The sequence below is a fragment of the Actinia tenebrosa genome, unplaced genomic scaffold, assembly GCF_029948245.1.
Source record: "Actinia tenebrosa isolate PJP-AT-01 unplaced genomic scaffold, QUT_ActTen_1.0 PGA_scaffold7__59_contigs__length_16204524, whole genome shotgun sequence".
NCBI classification, from domain to species: domain Eukaryota; kingdom Metazoa; phylum Cnidaria; class Anthozoa; order Actiniaria; family Actiniidae; genus Actinia; species Actinia tenebrosa.
Genome location: NW_028292584.1, coordinates 8,477,052 through 8,497,426, shown reverse-complemented (window position 1 = coordinate 8,497,426; position 20,375 = coordinate 8,477,052). Strand labels below are relative to the sequence as shown.

At 40.0% G+C, this 20,375-nt stretch overlaps 3 protein-coding genes and 1 long non-coding RNA gene across 4 annotated transcripts; 3 read left to right on the top strand and 1 right to left on the bottom strand.

Annotated features, from left to right (window-relative positions):
• Nucleotides 1-8,020: 8,020 nt before the first annotated feature.
• On the top strand, nt 8,021-8,878 carry LOC148905498 (uncharacterized). The gene is made up of 2 exons (XR_016121793.1): nt 8,021-8,268; nt 8,825-8,878. It is a non-coding gene; the product is annotated as an uncharacterized LOC148905498 (long non-coding RNA).
• Nucleotides 8,879-10,696: 1,818 nt separating this feature from the next.
• LOC148905497 (uncharacterized) lies at nt 10,697-12,965 on the top strand. Its single transcript, XM_089040448.1, has 2 exons — nt 10,697-10,849; nt 11,173-12,965. Exons 1-2 carry the CDS (start codon nt 10,712-10,714, stop codon nt 12,460-12,462), a joined length of 1,428 nt encoding a protein of 475 aa, XP_088896574.1. The 5' UTR covers nt 10,697-10,711; the 3' UTR covers nt 12,463-12,965.
• A 2,415-nt stretch (nt 12,966-15,380) lies between these two features.
• Nucleotides 15,381-18,907, top strand: LOC148905496 (uncharacterized). Its single transcript, XM_089040191.1, has 2 exons — nt 15,381-15,900; nt 16,250-18,907. The coding sequence occupies exons 1-2, from the start codon at nt 15,568-15,570 to the stop codon at nt 18,200-18,202; spliced, it is 2,286 nt and encodes a 761-aa protein (XP_088896317.1). The 5' UTR covers nt 15,381-15,567; the 3' UTR covers nt 18,203-18,907.
• On the bottom strand, nt 18,478-20,249 carry LOC148905495 (uncharacterized). The gene is made up of 2 exons (XM_089040192.1): nt 19,797-20,249; nt 18,478-19,502 (listed from the first exon to the last, which is right to left on the bottom strand). Exons 1-2 carry the CDS (start codon nt 20,006-20,008, stop codon nt 19,085-19,087), a joined length of 630 nt encoding a protein of 209 aa, XP_088896318.1. The 5' UTR covers nt 20,009-20,249; the 3' UTR covers nt 18,478-19,084.
• Between the last annotated feature and the right edge of the window lie 126 nt (nt 20,250-20,375).

The window sequence follows — 20,375 nt, the reverse complement described above, 5'->3', positions numbered from 1 at the left end:
AAATGGCTGAAAAGGATCTGGAAATAAGACAACTTCAGGAGACCATCGAAGACCTGCAGGGTCGAATAGAGCGGCAGCAGGAAGTAATCGAGGACCAAACTCGCTCCGAAGAGGAAAGGGAGGCTGCTAGGAAGGAAGTAGAAGCCCTTGAGGTACGCCTTGCGGAATTACAAGCGCAAAGGGAAAACCTGGAAAGAGAATTAGGGCTTACCGCCAAGGAAAAGATAAAAAGAGCTTTGGTGAAGTATGGAGTGCCGCTGGTATTTGCGGTTGCTATTAGCACCGTAGTAGGAGTTATCCTATCCACGCTTAAGGCTACAGGCGCGGGCGTAAAGAAATTAGGCAGTGGGCTGACGGACTTGGGAAAAAAGATGGCAGCCGGCTTGCCTGGGCTGCTTGGTAGTGTTCTTAGCCTGACACTTAGGACCGGCGGAGAACTGTTGAAGTTCGTGGGGAATAACGTCTGGATCTTGGTTGTCGCTATTGGGGTGGTACTCCTGAAGAAGATGAAGGGCTAATCTTATCTGGGTACGTTACTGGTGGCTTATCGTCGTCGTCAGACGCACGAGGTGTTCTCGATGAAGGCTTATCGACGTCAAACCTCTGAAGCCCCTTCTGCCGGGGATAAGTAAAGATAGTATTCGCACCACCTTGATAATGCGGAACTAGCGGCAGCACACTCATGGTGCTTATGGTCTTATGATTCCAAATAGCATCCGGCAAGCCACGATTTTGCGTTATGGCATTAAATACGACAAAGCCTTTACTCTTTGGATTACCTGGAAAGTTATCGCTGGGGCGAACTTGAAGCTTTGCATATTGACAATTGACTATCATGTGAAAAGTTATCGGCTGTTGGTTTTCCCTGGTGGTAAGCACACCTTCAAACGTAAAGTGTGATGGGTGCCTCTCATTTATCTTTTTCCTATATGGTAATAATGGGGTGTTGGTCTCATCTACGATCCTAAGCCCAAGATTACAGCTATTCCATAGGTTAACGTTAATGGTGCACATAACCAATCCCAGGCCCCCAACCTTTACCCACAACCCGGTATCGTACCACTCATCCCCCTGGTAGTACTCCTCCCCAAAGTAATAAGAAAACCAATCTTCCTTCGCGTGTGGATTCATATATTTCAGGTCTAGAGACTAAGCACTGTAAGAGTGCTAATGGTTGCGTGGTTATATTTTTCATCTCTCTGATTTTCTATGCTATTTACCGTGACCTTCCCCGTATCATCTACGCGTATCTGCAGCTTTACCTTTCCATGGCAATCGGCGACCATGTGGAAAGTCCAAACCGATAGGTTCTCGGCGCTGCCGGGGTTGGGCTCTACGGAAAAATGTACGGGCTCCCTGTTGTTTGTCTTCGCACGCATAGGTTGCAGTATGCCGTTGTCATCTAGAAACCTGAAGCCCACGTTGGCGTGGCTGCTCGTGCCAATGCAAATACTACAAAGGATTAACTTCTTTCCTGAGTAATTCAAATCCACAGACATACCCGCGACATCAACCCAAGATGCTTGGGTATATTTTTTCTCGCCTGTGTAAGTCGTATAAACACAATCTACTCCAGCTACGTAGGGGTTGTTCATCGCCATATATAATAGCTCAGACCAATGCTTGCAGCTGCTAAGCCGGCTTTTAGTAGGTTATGGTCATATTCCTCAGGCGGCATAACCTTCTTTACTGGTTTCTTTGGTTCGGGTTTTTCTGCGTGTTCCTTTTTTAATGGTTTTTCTGCGTGTTCCTTTTTTGGTTTCTCTACGAAGTGAGTAATGCCCTTGGTCATGTCAGAGTTCACGTCGTTTACACCAAACTTCATATCCTTAGTAGCTCGCTGCAGCTTGTTGTTATAACCCACAACGGAATTGGTGTTAATAACCAAATTACTTGGCATTTACGCGACAAAGCGTAATCCAGTCGCACTTTAGACTGCTGCACCGCTAATTGATATCTCTGCACCGATTTAGATATGTCATTTTCTATTATTGCAGACTCAAATAAAGTTAGGAATTCTTGTTGCGTTTCCTGTGAAGCGCCTTGGGATCCAACAATGGGGTTGCGGGTATTTACCTGCGCTCCCAGGATGCAGTACACGAATGCTTCTATGCTACGGTTAATCCTGGCTAGGTTTCTTAGACCTTTTCCTTTCATTAACACGAACGGATCCCAAGTGCCGGGGTAGTTTGTTTGAATTCTAGTAATTAATGAATTATTACCCTTATCACCACCCATATCACCGAACTCTAACTCATCACTTGGATATTCCTGATGCCCGTAGTCGGCCGGCTTCTCACCATTGGCACCCCAAACATAAACTATACCCAGCCCATGCGTCTTACCCTCCTTATAACGAAAATCTTTTTGCTGTGGTTTGAACTCATTAATTAACCTTTCCAGGGCTGCGGCGTCGTAGCGGTTATTCATTGGATCAAATGCTCCATCTCCTGGTAGGGGTGCGTTAAGCTCCTTCAACAACCTCCTTACCGTAAAGGCAACGTGAAACTGCATAATTGGAATGTGAAACATGTCCGCGGCAACACCACAACCTTTAGTGGCAGCCCAAATAGCAAAGTTTAACTGCTGCGGCCAATACCGCATGTTGGGCCCTGCTAACCATTCCCTGGCCTCTTTACCCGACGTATGCTTCAACATCGTATTCTTATAGATATTTCTTAGTATTACGTTAAATGATTGCTTACCCACTGAAATCTCTAAATGCGTTACCAATTTTTCAAAGTTGTTTACGCCACCTTCAGCATCGTAAAATGGATAATCTTCCTTGGTCATTAATAGATTCCTTGGAAAATTAGGTGCTTTATAAACGGGCTTATGAACGGGTGTTTTTGGGTGTAACTTTTCCAATCCCTCCTCCAAATCCTTATTGCTGTAAACTAAGTCATTATACTCTTTGAAGTAAATCCCGTCAGATCTGCTTTCAAACTTCGAGGTTACTGCTTTGGGATACAATTTCTTAAATGCTTCCCAATTCCAGTGGCTGTTATGCGGCTGCTCCTCTATGTTATTTCCAAAAGCGTCGTACATTAGTATATAATGGATGTTATACCATCAGCACCTCCACTTTATCCTGAACTTCCTAAGGAACCTAACGAATTAAACGCCGAGAACTTCCGCTTGAATAAAGCAAATTTAATCCTCGCTTACTTAGAGGGTCAAACGAAGCACTATGAGGAGGTCAGGAAAAAGTATGCTAGAGCCCGAAGCATACTACATAAAATCGCGATAACTTCCGGCTCCATGTCCGTGGCGTTAACGGGCACCGGCGTTGCTACTTCGCTTACCGGGCCTGGAATAGTCGTTGGCGTTCCTTTGGCCAGCGTTGGGGCCATTTGCGGCATCGTTTCCGCTGTTACGACAGGCATTATGAAACAGTTGTCCGGTAAGATATCCAAGCACGACACTCACATAGCCCTAGCAAGAGCAAAGGCTAACACCATTGCCGACTTGGTCTCCCAGGCTTTGCGGGACCGCCGCATAGACGACACGGAGTTCTCTTTGATCCTCGCGGAGGAAAAGAAATACGGGGAGCTAAAGTCGGGTAATAAAAAAACCATCGTAAAAGATCTTTCCGAGGAATCTCGCAAAAAGATCTACCAGGAGGCAAAAGAGGAGCTGCAAAGAAAGCTCGCTCAGTAGACATTTGCTTTGAAAAGAGCGTAGGTGGATTTTGGCTGCATATTTCATCTTCTCGGAATCCATTCTAACAGCGGGTGGTTGGAGTCAATTTTGTAAAATATTTCGTAAATTACGTCGGGGTAATAAGGAATATCCTTATCCAGCCGACAGAATAACCACTCGGCCCTTTGCATATCTGGGACATGAGGAATACGCCTACCGGTAATTTCAAACAAAAGATAAGGAATAGCTTTGTAATATTTCCCTAGCTTTAATTTTTTCAACGTTTTCCGTAGACTTTGTGGGGTTGGCTCTTCTAAATGGTCTATGATTTTCTGCCTTACTTCATCGTCTAAATATACCGGTCGATAACCTTGGATATGACTCATCCAGTCTCGGAAGTATTTTATTCTTTTGTATGGGGTCTTCGTACGACCTCCGTTGGCGTAATATTGCTCTTTGGTAGCATTCGGTACGGCATTACGAATATTCTTACCACACTCGTAACACTGTGCTGACGTGTCGTCTTCTATTTGCATTTTTTTACCACAACACCAGAAACCCCGAGGCTTGGGTATGTTAACTTTGAATCTTAGGCAAATCACACAGAAGTCATTGGTGAACTTTTTACATTCATGCATCGTATATCCGACAAATATTTTAACCTCCGTTTGCGGTACCCAACACAGCAGCAGTAAGGACACACCGCGGGAAATCCCGTAAATCTGCTGTACCCGCGTTCGGAATTCCGCGGGTTAAACCCGCAAATATACGGCATCGATCGCGAGTCCCCCTTACTGCTGCTTGTTTTGATCTCTTGTTTTCTGGTTTCATGTCAAAGAAATAGTCAAATTCAATAGTTTGAGGACTTATTTTGACATGTTTTGACGTAACATCCGCTAGTTGCCCCTCAGTCAACCGCTTGTTTGCCCCACAGTCAACTCCAAAAAGTTACGTGATTGATAGTAACCAATTGATTTATACACTTGTGAGTGGAAAAAATGAGTAAACTCATTATTCACCCTGGATTATATTACATCAACAGCGTAGCAAATTAATGTATATCCAATCCAAAGTATCAGGCCGCAAAACCCTTACGTGACGACCATAGAGTACATCACTACATATCATCAATGGCTGTCTTTATAGTTCTTCATTGTAAGGGTTCATAGAAAGCTTATTGCTGCTCGTTCAAAGGTTAGTACTTGCGTGTTGTAATTAACAGCTGACTAAAAAAAACGACTCTTTTCAGAGCCATCCAAATACTAAAAAAGCCAATGCCATATGCTTTATGCTTTGATATGATACAATGCAAATTTTGAATAAAAATAATAAAACAAAAAAATGTTATATATATATACAGTCGATCCCAAAAACGTTGTCCAAGTGAAAAGAGGTTTATAGGACAATAAATGTCACGTGTCCATTAAATATTCAGTTTTACGCGCATGGATTCTTTTAATTAGTATACTGATGCAAAAGTAAATTACAGTATTGAAAACTGAATCTGAAAGATGCCGCGGGCTTTCTCGGATGATTTAAGGTGGAGAATGGTATACCAACATTTGTTTTATGCAAAAACATACCAGGAGATAGCCTCTAATCTGTTTGTAAGTCCTGAAACGGTCAAACGGACGTATGGTAAGAAGGTATGGTACGTGCAGATTGGTTTGCTCATTACTCATTACTCAGTCTTGCAGAACGTTCTCTAAGTCTGGTAAGGCTTTCACTAGCTCAGAACGTAGCTCTGAAACGGTCTCTAACACTGGAAAATTGGGTAAACTTCTTACAACGTAGCTAGACTTCTTCTTGGAGTCCAAAACCCGAACTTCTAAAGTCGAAAGAACTTGTTTTGAATTACCCGCCGTCGACATTTTCTGCCACGCATGTGATGCAGCACGTTCAGATTCCTATTTCCACACGCGCGTAAAACTGAATATTTAATGAGACACGTGACATTTATTGTCCTATAAACCTCTTTTCACTTGGACAACGTTTTTGGGATCGACTGTATATATATTTCACTTTATTATGAAGATTAGATAAAAATTATGAAAAGTGAGTCTGAAAAGTTAAAGACCAGGTAACAAATTCAACTTACTCGAAGAAAGGATTTTGACTAGTTAAGCATAAGCTTATAGACATACAAATCAATTCAGTTGAAGCCATTTTGGTGCATTTCTTTGACTTGATAACTAACATGATAAGTACAAAATTACACAATGCATACCTCAAAATTATACTCATGATTCATAATTGTGCTAAATACATACTCGTAGATAAATTTTAAAAAATTTAGAACATACCAAGAGTACAGCGTTTCTACACACGTCTCTGCTCGGTCATAAGTTTCATTTACCGCTGACTCTTTAAATGACGGCTCGTATTTTGAAGGCGTGCTGGACCTCTGGGGGGAGTAGAGGTTAGCATGGCAGAACAGAATAGAATACACACGGTGAGTTAAATTGTAGTTTTCAGGATGGTTGAATCAGAAATAAGTTTATCCCAACTTACTGGTAATATTGTGTTCTTATGTTAATCCAGATTACGGTGCGCGATGAATCAGAAATAAGTTTACCCAAACTTACTGGTAATATTGTGTTCTTATGTTAATCCAGATTACGGTGCGCGATGAAGCCCTCAAGGATTATCTTGAGGAGCTTAGTAGCTATCTTCAAGGGCATCTTGATTTAATCGATCAGGTAAAGCTACCACATATAAAACTCTAAATTAAGTTGGGTGCACTCAGAGCCTAAATATGTAATATTATGTAATCGGTATATATTTACAGTCGCAAAGTTTTGTGATTGATCGTAGCGTTTTCGATGCCCCTTTCGAAATAAGGTCAAGCAATTGTGTTGAATCTAGAAATCCCCTCAATTTCAATGGTTCTCTTCACATGTGTTCATTAACGATTTTGAGGCTAGCGCCCAATTAGAGTGGGACTTACAATGACTATCACCGTATTTTTAGTTAAAATATTTACGAGTGTGTCCATGATAGGACCAGACAAAACCAGGCAGGGGGTGCTACATGGGGGTTCACCGATTTTGCTGAAACTTGGCACAGTTGTAGGTCTTGGCGAGTTATTTACTATCCTAGAGTATTAGTGGGATCCGTCATTTTGTTGGTGGGTTAGGGTACCCCCACTAAAAATACCCATTTTGACCCAAAAACCAATATAAATCTGCCTCATTTTTACTGAAGCAGAAAAACTTTATTATTGATTACAGAGATGTAAAACTTTTTTCTCTATAAAATAGAGAGGTCAGTTAGTGTCACCAGGCAAGGAGGTGTATTTTTCTTTTAAGCCGTTGCCATGGCAACAGTATCTGTGAGACCAAAAATTGCCAAAATTGAATTTACTGTAATATCTTGTGATTCAGAGGTCAATATCTCCAATGTTCACACTGAAAACATCAAAAATGGCTGTTAGGCAATTCAATCTATGTCTTAAATTACTAAAACAAGAAAAAAATTTGCGGGCACTTGTTAACCTTAAAATATATGACGGATTTGCTCTACCCTATTTGAACAATATCACAAAATTCAATGAGATTCAAGCCAACAGGAAAACTGGTAAACATCCTCCAAAAAGCCTTAAATTGGCTTCTAATGAACAATTATAGTTTATATTCTTCTGCAATGTAAGTTATTTTCAAGGATCATCAAAATTAACTTCAAGCGGAGACTTTTGTGTAGACGTGTACTAGCACTTTTTCCTTACCCTTTATTATGATTGTGAATCGTGTTGCATTTTGGATTATTCCCCGGAACAACTTACTAAATACCAGAATAGAACGTATTTTCCATGTAGATGAAGGAAAAAGCATGTATTTGGGGTTTAGAGCTTGAAGACTTTCTTCGTTTATAGACAGCAGGATATTCATTATAATTCAGTATTCAGTCGTAGGGGATATTAACCGTCCAGCTTTTTAAAATAACTTGTTATAGCTTTGTTCCTTCGTTTTCAGGAATATAAGGCACAAAATTAAATCAATTTGCTAGCTTGCAGCTCGTTTATCGAATAATTCATACTTAAGAAATTGGCAAACCATACAGTATGTCCATGTATAAAACTGCAGGCCTTCTGACGCCGGTTGTTATTGATCAGTCGGCCGCATATAATTTTATCAGCGGTTACACCCTTCATTGTACCAATGTTTAGATTTTTTTAAACTCGTGTTTTGTCGCCCATCCGCTACGGAATATTTTTGGAGAAATGTCATTTTGTCGAACACCAAAACAGATAGTATGTTCAATAGGTCGTAGACAGTAAGACAAAGTGTGGTTTGTCATCGAGATATCCCAGTCAGACGGAGGTGATACTCGTATCAGAGTGTAGAAGAAACACGATGACGCACTTGCGAAATTTGAAACTTTCTAGAGAACAAGTATCAGAGGGTGATCTCATACTGTTAAGAGTTGGTTTATTTGTAAATGGTTCGAACAGTATGACTGTTTGTCCGAAGCACAGAGAGGTTCTCGGCATCTACTGGCGGCCAGTCCATCGTTGTCAACATCCTTTGCACAAATCGCGCAAGCCCGGAAAATGTGATAGAGGAGTCGCTTTGCAAATGTCTAGAGAGATCAAAGAACAGTGGGATGTTCTTGTTCAAATTGGATCAGGTAAGATCACTACTATCCTTGAAAATTATGTAAAATAATCACTGGACAGAGCAAACATAATAACATTGTGCGACTTCAATGGAACTGAAATCTACAAGGCGCGACGTGCGTCTCACAAAATAATTTATGCAAGCACAGATAAATGCTCATTTATCAAGCTCTTCCCACTTCTTCTTTAGCGCCTTGTGATGTATTTGAGAGGGAGAGACAGAGGGAGAGAGAGAAAGAGAAAGAGATCTAGATGGGGAGGGAGAGAAGAAGAAGAATGGGTAATAGCAAGGGCGGATCCAGGGGGGGGGCAAAGGGGGGCTGAAGTCCCCCCCCCCTTCAGCAGAAAAAAACGATGCTTTTTTATATTGTTTTCCGTTGTGTTGACGCAAGAAACTCAATTAGCCCCCCCCCCCCCCCCCCTAAAGTTTTGGCTGGATCCACCCTTGAATATCTATGGAAAGTGGAATGCCTCCTTATTGTGCATGCATTGGACTTTTGTATTGGGGCCTTTTTAACCGTACTCACACTGATATGATATAAATATATTAATATTAGAAATTTGTAGACAATGCAGAGAGGAGCATAAAAAGCACATAGAAAAGTCATTTTGCCCCAAGGTGAGAGACCACGACGTCGCTGTAAATCTTGTAAGTATAAAGTGTAATATGTTTGCAAGTGAAGTCCACAAATCTAATTGCTTCATTTCTTTCTTCTTTTTTTAGTTCCCTGATAGTCCTGAAAGCTCTTTCAATGAGGTCACATTTGAGAATGCGGATAAGCAGGTAATTCATGGACAGTTTCAGACTTACAAATAGGAAAGCCCCAAGTAATGTATTTTACTGATTTCTTTTTTAAAGGAGTCTCTGGACGAAAAGCGTGACTTAAGTATCCAAACTGACATAGACTTCGATGAATATTTTGCAAGCCCTGACAACGCCGATGACAAGGACTGGACATCAACACCCCAAGTCAGTAAAAATTTCTCAGCCTTAAACAGCTTTTTAAGACTTGTCCATGGGAGTGAATTAAGTCCTATTAGATCACAGTGCAGTTTATCTGTCAATGATATGGCGGGTTCAACTATTCGCTATTATAAAAGAAAGGCTTTGGAGTCCTGTGAAGCTGTGTTGCATTGTATAGCGCATGGCCAATCAAATGCACTTCTTGACCTTATAAAAAAAGATGATACGTCACCATTATTTCCATCTTCCACGGAAAGTGAACTGATAAATAGGTTAGTCATGCTCTACGAAGAATCAACCTCATGGTCCACTAAAAGAGAGATACTCTCGCTGTTTGTGCAGGATTATACAAAAGCTCAATTGGTGACAGTGATTCCAGGACTGTCTAAATGGCGTATTGATGAGGCGCGCAAACATGCTGCTCTTATTGGGCCAGGAAGACCTATTGATGCACCCGAAGTTCACCGACTGAGGTTAAACCCAGTTAAAGTTGATCACTTCATCGATTTTATATCGAGCCCAAATTATTTACAAGATGTTGCCTTTGGGACAAAAGCTATCAAACTGAGCAACGGAGAAGCATTTGAAATACCTAATGTGGTACGGACCGTCACGACTTCCAGACTTGTTAACCTGTATTTCTCATTCTGCCATGAAAAAGACTTTGAACCGCTGGGAAGATCAACTCTATTTGGTATCCTCAAGGTATGTATAATAAAAATGGTGGACATACTAGTCATTCCCTAAGTCTTATCAAGATTCTTTCGTTTATTATTATTTTTTATATCTTTTCTGATAAGGTATGTGCAGCATCCCAGCAAAAAAGCCTCAGTGGACTAGACAACATTGCTACAGAAGGATCTTCAGCCTTCCAGGCTTTACATGACGTTGCTGCACATTTATCCAGAGCAGGTAAAAGCATTAGTCATAAATAGGAATATAGTGGCGTATACCTAATTTTAACCGGTGAATGGATTTATATCTTTAGGAAAGCCCCTTACTTGGTGTAAGAAAGTTCAAGAGCAACTGAAGTGTAGTAAGAACTACCTTAAGGCAGATTACAAGATCCATATCGCGTCTGAAAGCAGGTGCGCAGATCATTGTCGCAAATATGCCATGTCTTCCTCTGAGAAAGAATTTCAAACTAGCTGTAAACATAAACACGATGTTAGATGTGATCAATGTCACATGCTAAAAACATCGCTCGAAGAAATAGAGGCTGCCGCAAAATCTACAGATATAAAATTAAGGTTTGTATTGATATTCCATTAGTATACGTTGTCCGCTTAAACCGATCGCGATATCAGTTTTTTTTATTTTTTAATGCAGTTGTCATTTTTATCACTAGCAATGACCAGTACGAAGAGATCATCCATGACATCGACATCGCAGTAGTTTAAGTTAAAGCTTGGAAGGCTCACATACTGAGAACAGTTCACCAGGAAACTGCTAAGAGTTTTGTATTAGACGGCCTCAAGTCGACACAGATCATGATAATATTAGATTGGGCAATGAAGTTCATCCCAGCCTGCTACAGAGAAACCCAAGCAGATTGGTACGGAAAAAAGGGTCGGCCATGGCATGTCTCTGCTGTTATTACGAAAAACGGCGAAGATAGAGAGTTGGAGGTGAGTTTACATTCAATTGAAAATGCTTTTAAATCAGTTGCCTTTTTTCAAGTACTAGATAAATGTAATTGATTTCTGTTAGGGACCGTTCATTATTTATTAGAAGGTTCGGGGTATTGGTGAGAAACTGATAGGAAACAAAAAAATCCTGTCCAAACCCTCCAAAGTATGTCCAATGTATGTATGTATAGTCAAAAGACCCCGTTTTCAGGAGCAGTAAAATACCAAGCCCTCCCCCCTCCTATTTCTCACCCATACCCCCTCCATTGAATAATAAACGATCCCCTACTTACTGAAGTATTGTACAACTCTTAATAACACAGGTTCAGACATATGTGCACGTGTTCAACCAGTGTACACAGAATTGGTTTGCTGTTGCATCCAATATTGAAAACGTCCTGGCAAACATCAGAAGGAGCAATCCAAACATCAAAGAAGTTTTCATAAGTTCGGATAATGCGGGATGTTACCATGCTGCACAACTTGTGCTTACTATTCAGGGCATATCGAAGAGAGTTGGGATAAAGATTCAGCGCTACGACTTCAGCGACCCGCAATCTGGAAAGGATATCTGTGATCGTCGCATTGCTGCCATGAAAAGTCATATGCGTCGGTATCTTAACGAAGGGAACGATATAAGTTCGGCATTAGATATGAAAAGAGCGCTCGATTCATATGGTGGCGTGAAAGGCTGTAGGGTAGCCGTAGTTGATGTTGACGTATCAAAGCAGGGGATCACTGATCACAAGTGGAAGGGAATACAAACACTGAACAACTTTGCGTTCCTTAGTACAGGAATACGAGTCTGGAAAGCGTGTGGCATTGGTAAAGGGAAACTTCTGAACAACAATATGCTCAAGGATATGGCAAGCCCACAGAGAAACACAGGCCTCGATGTTGTCGAAACCTTCAGTGATCCAGCGGTAGATAAAGGCACGTTTTCGAAAATACCAAAAGAAAAGCCATCAAGACAGCAGGTGACTGGGGAAACAGATGACGCTCCTTCAGAGAATATCAGAGAAGCTAGAGGTTTCAACTGCCCAGACATTAACTGTATCAAAGTATTTGTATCCAATGATGCCCTTCATCGACATCTTGATGCTGGAAAACACTTATATCGAGCACACCATGAATCTGCCTATGATTCTATTAAACGAAAATGGGTAAAAGCTTGTACATCAGTAGGGACTGTCCCAAACGCCAGCAATAATAATAACAATCTTCAAGGATGTAGTCATGTAGTCAAGTCAGATGTAGAAATGGTCTGGGCTTTAAAGAAGTCTAAAACCAGAGGTCGATATTCAGAACATCTGAAACAATATTTAAAGAAATTATTCTTGGAAGGGGAGGAGACAGGAAGGAAAGCAGACCCATCGGATGTATCGTCAAAAATGAAGAGCCTTAAAACCGATGATGGCAAAAAGAGACTATTTGAACGTTCAGATTGGTTAACTGCACAGCAGGTGAAGAGCTACTTTTCAAGATTGAGTGTTCTTCAAAGATGCGGCAAACTCAACGATTGTGATGTTTTTGTTGATGATGGTGAAATTGACGTGCTAGAGGAAGCCTTGGAAAGACAGAAAAAAATAGATGCTATTCACTATGCTATGTAATTATAAACTAGTATATTTTGATCCATCACGAAAAAAGGTCTAACACCCGGCAAAACTTTGCACAGAAAATAGCTTATCAAATATTTCAATCGTTTGTAACGCATTTGTTTTATCAAAAGTATCAGCTGGAATCAGATTTCACAATACCTACCTTTTGAAAAAGGTGAGTGTTTTTTCAAGAACTGTGTATTTATAAAGATAACATTATCTTGATAGGTATGAAAATAGATAAAATAATGTACTGTTGCGTCAGTTGGGTTGCTGATGAAAGCTCAAAAAAGTCATAGAACAAAACAATTCTTTTAGTTTCATTTTAAAACAAGAAAATGGCTACCTGTGTTTTAGCTGGAAATCAAGTGACAATATCAAGTTGGTTGGTCTTCCTGTGGCATTCACGTGGACTGACGGTTTTCCACGAATAATAAGATGGCGGCGTACAAACAATTGCTTTAGATTAGCATGGTCAAGTTTTTTTCCCAAAATAAGCTAGCAAATTGATTTAATTTTGTGCCTTATATTCCTGAAAACGAAGGAACAAAGCTATAACAAGTTATTTTAAAAAGCTGGACGGTTAATATCCCCTACGACTGAATACTGAATTATAATGAATATCCTGCTGTCTATAAACGAAGAAAGTCTTCAAGCTCTAAACCCCAAATACATGCTTTTTCCTTCATCTACATGGAAAATACGTTCTATTCTGGTATTTAGTAAGTTGTTCCGGGGAATAATCCAAAATGCAACACGATTCACAATCATAATAAAGGGTAAGGAAAAAGTGCTAGTACACGTCTACACAAAAGTCTCCGCTTGAAGTTAATTTTGATGATCCTTGAAAATAACTTACATTGCAGAAGAATATAAACTATAATTGTTCATTAGAAGCCAATTTAAGGCTTTTTGGAGGATGTTTACCAGTTTTCCTGTTGGCTTGAATCTCATTGAATTTTGTGATATTGTTCAAATAGGGTAGAGCAAATCCGTCATATATTTTAAGGTTAACAAGTGCCCGCAAATTTTTTTCTTGTTTTAGTAATTTAAGACATAGATTGAATTGCCTAACAGCCATTTTTGATGTTTTCAGTGTGAACATTGGAGATATTGACCTCTGAATCACAAGATATTACAGTAAATTCAATTTTGGCAATTTTTGGTCTCACAGATACTGTTGCCATGGCAACGGCTTAAAAGAAAAATACACCTCCTTGCCTGGTGACACTAACTGACCTCTCTATTTTATAGAGAAAAAAGTTTTACATCTCTGTAATCAATAATAAAGTTTTTCTGCTTCAGTAAAAATGAGGCAGATTTATATTGGTTTTTGGGTCAAAATGGGTATTTTTAGTGGGGGTACCCTAACCCACCAACAAAATGACGGATCCCACTAATACTCTAGGATAGTAAATAACTCGCCAAGACCTACAACTGTGCCAAGTTTCAGCAAAATCGGTGAACCCCCATGTAGCACCCCCTGCCTGGTTTTGTCTGGTCCTATCATGGACACACTCTTAATAGTTAACACACACATTAGTTGGAAACAGAGCATACCTCGGAAAAACCAAAGTTTAGTGGGTTATCTATTTTGACGACAAACCTCCTATTTTATCCACAGAGATACCCAAACATAGAATTCATCGAGAGATGGTAAGATCATTTTAATTCGTGTTTCATGTATAGGCAAGACCTTAACCACGTACTACGGTAACCATTTTTGTAGGGATATGATGTTATTGAGAAACTTTGTCTTCATAGCTCAACAGTTTCCTCCCCAAGGTAAGATTATCTTTAGTTTCAGAGAGATTTATTGCGAAAGACTTCAATGTATACTAAAATCTCAAAATTGTCTGATAGAAACAACCAAGACGAATGAAATGCCACCGCCACCGCCACCGCCATCAAAGAAACAAAAAAGACAGTGAAATATATGTTAGAAAAAAAGAAGAAAAAAAAAAGGATGTAAAATTTATAGCATTTTATTAAAGTATCAAGCAATAGTCGTCATTGAACTTCTGAACTAGGTTTTGGCTTTGAAAAAAGCCGTTGTTTTGTATAAATCGAGAGTGTTATCCGCGGTCTGCTGTATGATATCTTTTCAGAAAGGAAACTTTTATCTTTTCGACCGGTCTCGAAGCCTTGTCTTTGCCACGTTCGTCTTTTGTAGATGGCGATTTTCCGATCATTAACTTGAGTTGTAATGGTGTGGAAACGCTGCAACCTCCTCCAGTTACGAAGAGGGTCGATGTCTGGCTGGGTGAAAGCAGTTATGAGTTCTTCGGGAAGGTGTTCTTCTGGCTCCCAAGTGTTATCTGTTGAGCTGTAGTTCTTCCATTTTATGAAGTACTCGCGTTTTCGGGGCCCAAGGCTTCGTCTTGCTACAACTCGTTCAACCTCGTAGCTCTCTGATAGCACAACAACTTTTGATTTTGGTTTATACTTGGTGCAGAAAACGCCGAAATCATTCGAAACGATGGATTTATAAAATCCCGGGCAAGGTCTTACTCGCTTAGACATGCTACTAGTGAATGACTTGTATGCAAGATCCGGCAGGTAAAAGAGCCGAGACTTACCAATTAGGAAACAACACTTTCACTTTCAATGATGCTAATCCTGTCACACACCATTAATCACAGGAGTAACAACTAGTTTATAGAACGCCATCCCTTGTCTTTATTCCTCAAGATTTATGATTTATTTCGAAACAAGCCGCAAGCCCGTTTTTTGGCGATAAGCGGATTTGAAATCCGCATACTTGTGGTATCTAAAGATGGGCGAGGTGTTTAAACACAAACGTTTGTGCCACAGCAGGGTATCCACATTAGAACGAAGCAGTATTTACTTAAAGGGCAACTTACCCCCCAAAATGACCCATTTTTAAGAGAAAGTACATCAATTGAGAAACACGAAAATTTAATTTTTAGAGGGGATAGAGCATCCGTGTTCCTAAAAAAATAATTTCAAAACATCGCATATATCGCTCTGGTGGCCGCCATCTTTGAGCCCGCGATAAATTACCGCATTCAGGTGTGACGTCACAACGTCAACGTGTGTTTGGATATGTAGAGTTTTTCTGTAAGCATGAGAGTTTGAAGTGGCTTTTTCGACAAAATGGTTAATTGTTGCGTGCCTGAATGCACTAACTATTCGACAAAAACAAAAGATGTTAGCTATCACAAGATTCCTAAAGATTTACAAATTCAGAAAGCTTGGATTTCTCGTCTAAGACGAGCAAATCTGCCGCCATTGAAGAATTGCTATGTATGTAGCGAGCACTTCGAGGATGGTTGCTTCGAATCCGACCTTATGGAGCAACTAACAGGCGAAAAAAGAAAAAGGAGGTTAAAGGCTGATGCAATTCCAAGTATTTTTAACTTTTCAACCATCCCTAGTAAAAGAAGAGCTACGACAGAAAACCGTATAAGACGACAACGACAAAAAGAGGTAGGTGATTTGTAGTTTGTGTTCGCACGTGCACTGCTAGATTGTCAGTGTAATATGTAAGTCTTATATATATATTAGAGCTATTTCGTGACTGGTCTGTGACTGTGCTCAGACCAAACCAATGCATTAAATTCTTAATACTAAGTTTACCGCTGCGGGTTTAGTTATGATGAATTGCGGATGAATAAGTTATACGCTCTTTCATATGGAGTCAATGAAAGTCCTATAAACAATTAAAGCTTGAGTGTCGTCTCAACTATCGGAATCAGTGAGAACCCCAGTAACTGCCATTCATTGTTATTTGTATTTGTTCTATAAATGATTATGTTTACTTCTTTTTCCCCATAAGACATTGGATAACCTACTGACTCCAACTACACATGCACTTGATGAAATGGTTGAAGAATCTGATATGGAGGTTTCCTTCGATGAAACACCTTCCAACAAAAGGGACTTTGGAGTCCAGTGCTGTCTGGATGAAAAGCTTTCAATACGAAAAAGCACCTCAACCCAAACAGAAAATGTGGATGTTAGTGTTGAGACTTCTGATGCCTGCATTCAAGTAGAAGGAAATTCAACATTTGAGCAATTGAACAGTATCCTGCATGACCATCCATACAGCTATACTGCTCCCTCTGTACCCATGAGTGTGTCACCACAAAAGTCTTGCAAGAATGATGTATCACCACAGAAATCTGCAAAGTCCTGTGGGTCTTTTCCTTTGTCAGATGAAGAAGTGAATCTTTCTTCAAGTGATGAAGAGGATGAATACATTATCTCATCACAAGAAACAAATTCTTCAACAGACAAAGAGTCTGAACCTGAGTATCACTTTGACACCTACATCAAAGAGCCAAAGTATTTGGTATTTGCAGCATGCCTAGGTGAACTGTTCAGGTTTTGTATCAACTGTGGTTCCATCGTAACTGACACCGACATTACCTGCACAGGAAGCATGGTAACGGTTAAAACCATATGTATGAAAGGTCACAACTGCTTGTGGAATTCCCAGCCTCTCATCAATCGTGCACCAGTAGGAAACCTTCTAATCTGCTCATCTATTTTGTTCACTGGTAACACTTTTACAAGAATCCAAAACTTTGCCTCATGTCTTGGGTTACGATTTATCAGTGAAAAAGTTTTTTACCAAAATCAGAATAGGTATCTATTTCCTGTAATAAATGATACCTGGGAAAGAGAAAGAAGAGCCGTTTTACAAGAACTGTCAAGTAAGCCTCTTGTATACTTGAATGGGGATGGACGGTGTGACAGCCCTGGCCATAATGCCAAGTATGGTACATACACATTTATGGACAATGACTCAGGGAAGATAGTTTCCTTCTCTGTGGTTCAGGTCACAGAAACAACATCTTCAAATGCTATGGAGAAAGAAGGTTTCATTAGGAGTCTTGGTAGTCTTGAGGATGAGGACGATATTAACATCAAGAGGATAACTACTGACAGACATACCTCAATCACTAGCACCATGGAAAAAGATTACAGCCACATCAAACACCAATATGACGTATGGCATTTGTCAAAATCTGTTGTGAAGAAACTCAACAAGAAGGCCAAGTTGAAAAAAAGTGCTGACCTTTCACATTGGATCCAGTCGGTCTCAAACCATCTGTGGTGGTGTGCAGCAACATGCAATGGTAGTGTGCAGCTGTTGAGAGAGAAGTGGGTCTCTATCTTGCATCATGTGACAAACAAGCATTCTTGGAGAGATGCAGAGATCTTCAAAAAATGTGACCATCCTCGACTAACCCGGAGAGAAGCTCGTAAAAAGTGCTGGCTAAAACCAGGATCTGCAGCTCATGTAGCCCTTGAAGAAGTGGTCCTTCAACCAAAACTGCTGAAGGACTTGGCAAAGCTCACTGACTTCTGTCACACAGGTGGGCTTGAAGTATACCACTCCATGATCCTGAAGTACTGCCCAAAGAGAGAGCACTTCTCCTACAAGGGTATGGTTGCTAGAACACAACTGGCAGCCATTGACAACAACCACAACACAGGAAGGAACCAAGCTGTGATTCAAAAGCCGGGGATGAGGATGGGAGAGGCAAGATACCGCCCATGTTTCCCAAAAATGCACAAGCGTTGGGTAGTTAAGCCTGTGTTGGAAAAGAAAAGTTATTCTTTCCTTCCTGAGCTTCAAAAGAAAGTGCTGGGATTGTGTGATGGCTCAGAAGTTGACCTCCAGGAAATTGAAGAAGTAGACCTACCAGCAAACATTGCAAGTTTGCCTGCACCAGATAAACAGGAATTGATTCAGAAACACCGGTCCAGGTTTTCAAGATAATCTAAATTAGAATTAGCCTTTGTGTACCTGCAGGTCATATGACCCTCCACTGTTTGGTCCTTCTTCCCCTCCCTCAAGTCCCAATCCCCCTCTGCTTTGCAGGCTATCTTTGGACAGTCGTGTAAAATACTGGTAAAAGATATCCCTTAATGAAAAAAGCTCCCAGATATGGAAAGGTACACGACAGACCCAAGTATAAATGCTATATACAAAATATGTAATTTTTAAAAATGACAAGGGGACCTGATGAAACGGGCAGATAAGTATGCAGTACCTTTTAGATGTTCAAATGAAAATTTTATTAAAATATTATTTCCATTTAGGTAAGAATTGACTATAAAAAAGAGGTCTTTTCTTTACCTATCTACACTACCTTATATATGGGAGTCTCCCCCAGTATGAATATATTAAAGAAAAATATCCAATTGAATGGTGACATTTGCTTCAGCATATTTAACTTTTTTGCTGCCAGGACTCGTATAACTGCAAATTTTGCTTGGTTGGCTAGTGATCGTGTTCACTAGTGCTTTGTACACTAGGTTCACTATTCAGCTGGGTATTTTGTTTAGTGTGTTTTTAATAATAAAATATGTAAAACATTCAAAAAATGTTTGTACCAACAAAAAGCTTTTTATATAAAAAAGAAATTTATATAACACACCTTTCCGTGTACTGCATCCTAAATGAATACATGATTCTTATGCATATTGGTCTCAGCTTTTTCTAGTCTATGTTTTTGTTTTCAATTATCTTGCAATTAAATATGCCAAAAAATTGCAATTCCAGGAATTTTTCCTGATAGAAAAAAATCCACTCTGTATAGTAACTGAAGTAAGGAATAAATAAAATGTATATATTCACTCCATGCAACATTATATCAAGCTAATCATCTGCATAATGAAAACCCTCAAACTGAAAGTCCTCCTCTAGTCCAGGAGGAGGGAAGTGTGCTCTGATGCACATGACAGCACAAGAGGGCAGAACAACCCGAACTTCCTTTCCAAGAACTCCCCAGCACCATCTTGCTAGTTGTCTATATGCAATGTGTCTGTACTGCTTCTGCTCTGGGCCTTCATAAGCATCTCTGTATTGCTGTTTGTACTGAGCCCATGCGGTTCGAAGAACATACTTATTGCCACAAACAGGTAAGAATCCAGGATGTTGAGTAATGCATGGTGGTGGTTCATCAGCATCTCCATCTTCAACAACAGACTGGCATGTTGCAACTACTTTTTGGATTTCTTGGCAACAAATGCATTCAGCTATTGTATCCATAATTTGGCAGCTACCACAGGTACACCTATTAACAAATAAAACAATCCTTAGTATTTTTGAACACTATCAATGATTGTCCCAAGTGAGAGTATATACACAAATTGTGACACAACTATATCCCTGAATCTGTGTCCTACAGTATATAACTTATTGACAACCAAGCGATGTTTAATTGTGACAGTTGGTTTTGCTTTTGGTTGCAAAGGTCGTGAGGCAGATTAAAATGCATAAATATACAGTGCAAGAAAGTGGTAAACACGACTGTAAAAAATGGATACGTAGTTGAGTTTTATCGTGATAAGAAAGAAGTAAAACTTACCAATCTGAATTTGTTAGTCGATTGTTCTCTTGTTCATCGTCTTCAATAATGTCACTGTCAGATCCTTCTCTGAACTCTTCATCTGAGGAGATTTCTATTTCTGGTTCGAACTGATATGGCCGTAAAACAAACTCGTCCGTTTCTAAAAATTCTTGAGCAAAATCGTCTCTCGAGCTGTCCGAGTCTTCGGAAAAAGAATTAGACTCTGACATGCCTTTAATTGAATGACCAGGCCGTATTTCGTTCGTAAAATATTGAGTAAAACGTCTCAGAAACAGGGGAAGAAGTCAACCAAACGCTCGTAAACAACTTGACGCCGTGAACTCTTATGACGTTGTGACGTCATTACCTGTTTTTCTGAGCCCGCGATAAAAGTGCAAGATGGCGGCCACCAGAGCGATATATGCGATGTTTTGAAATTATTTTTTTAGGAACACGGATGCTCTATCCCCTCTAAAAATTGAATTTTTGTGTTTCTCATTTGATGTACTTTCTCTTAAAAATGGGTCATTTTGGGGGGTAAGTTGCCCTTTAAAGATTGTATTACACATTAGAATGATTATGTTGCTCTGCTATCCT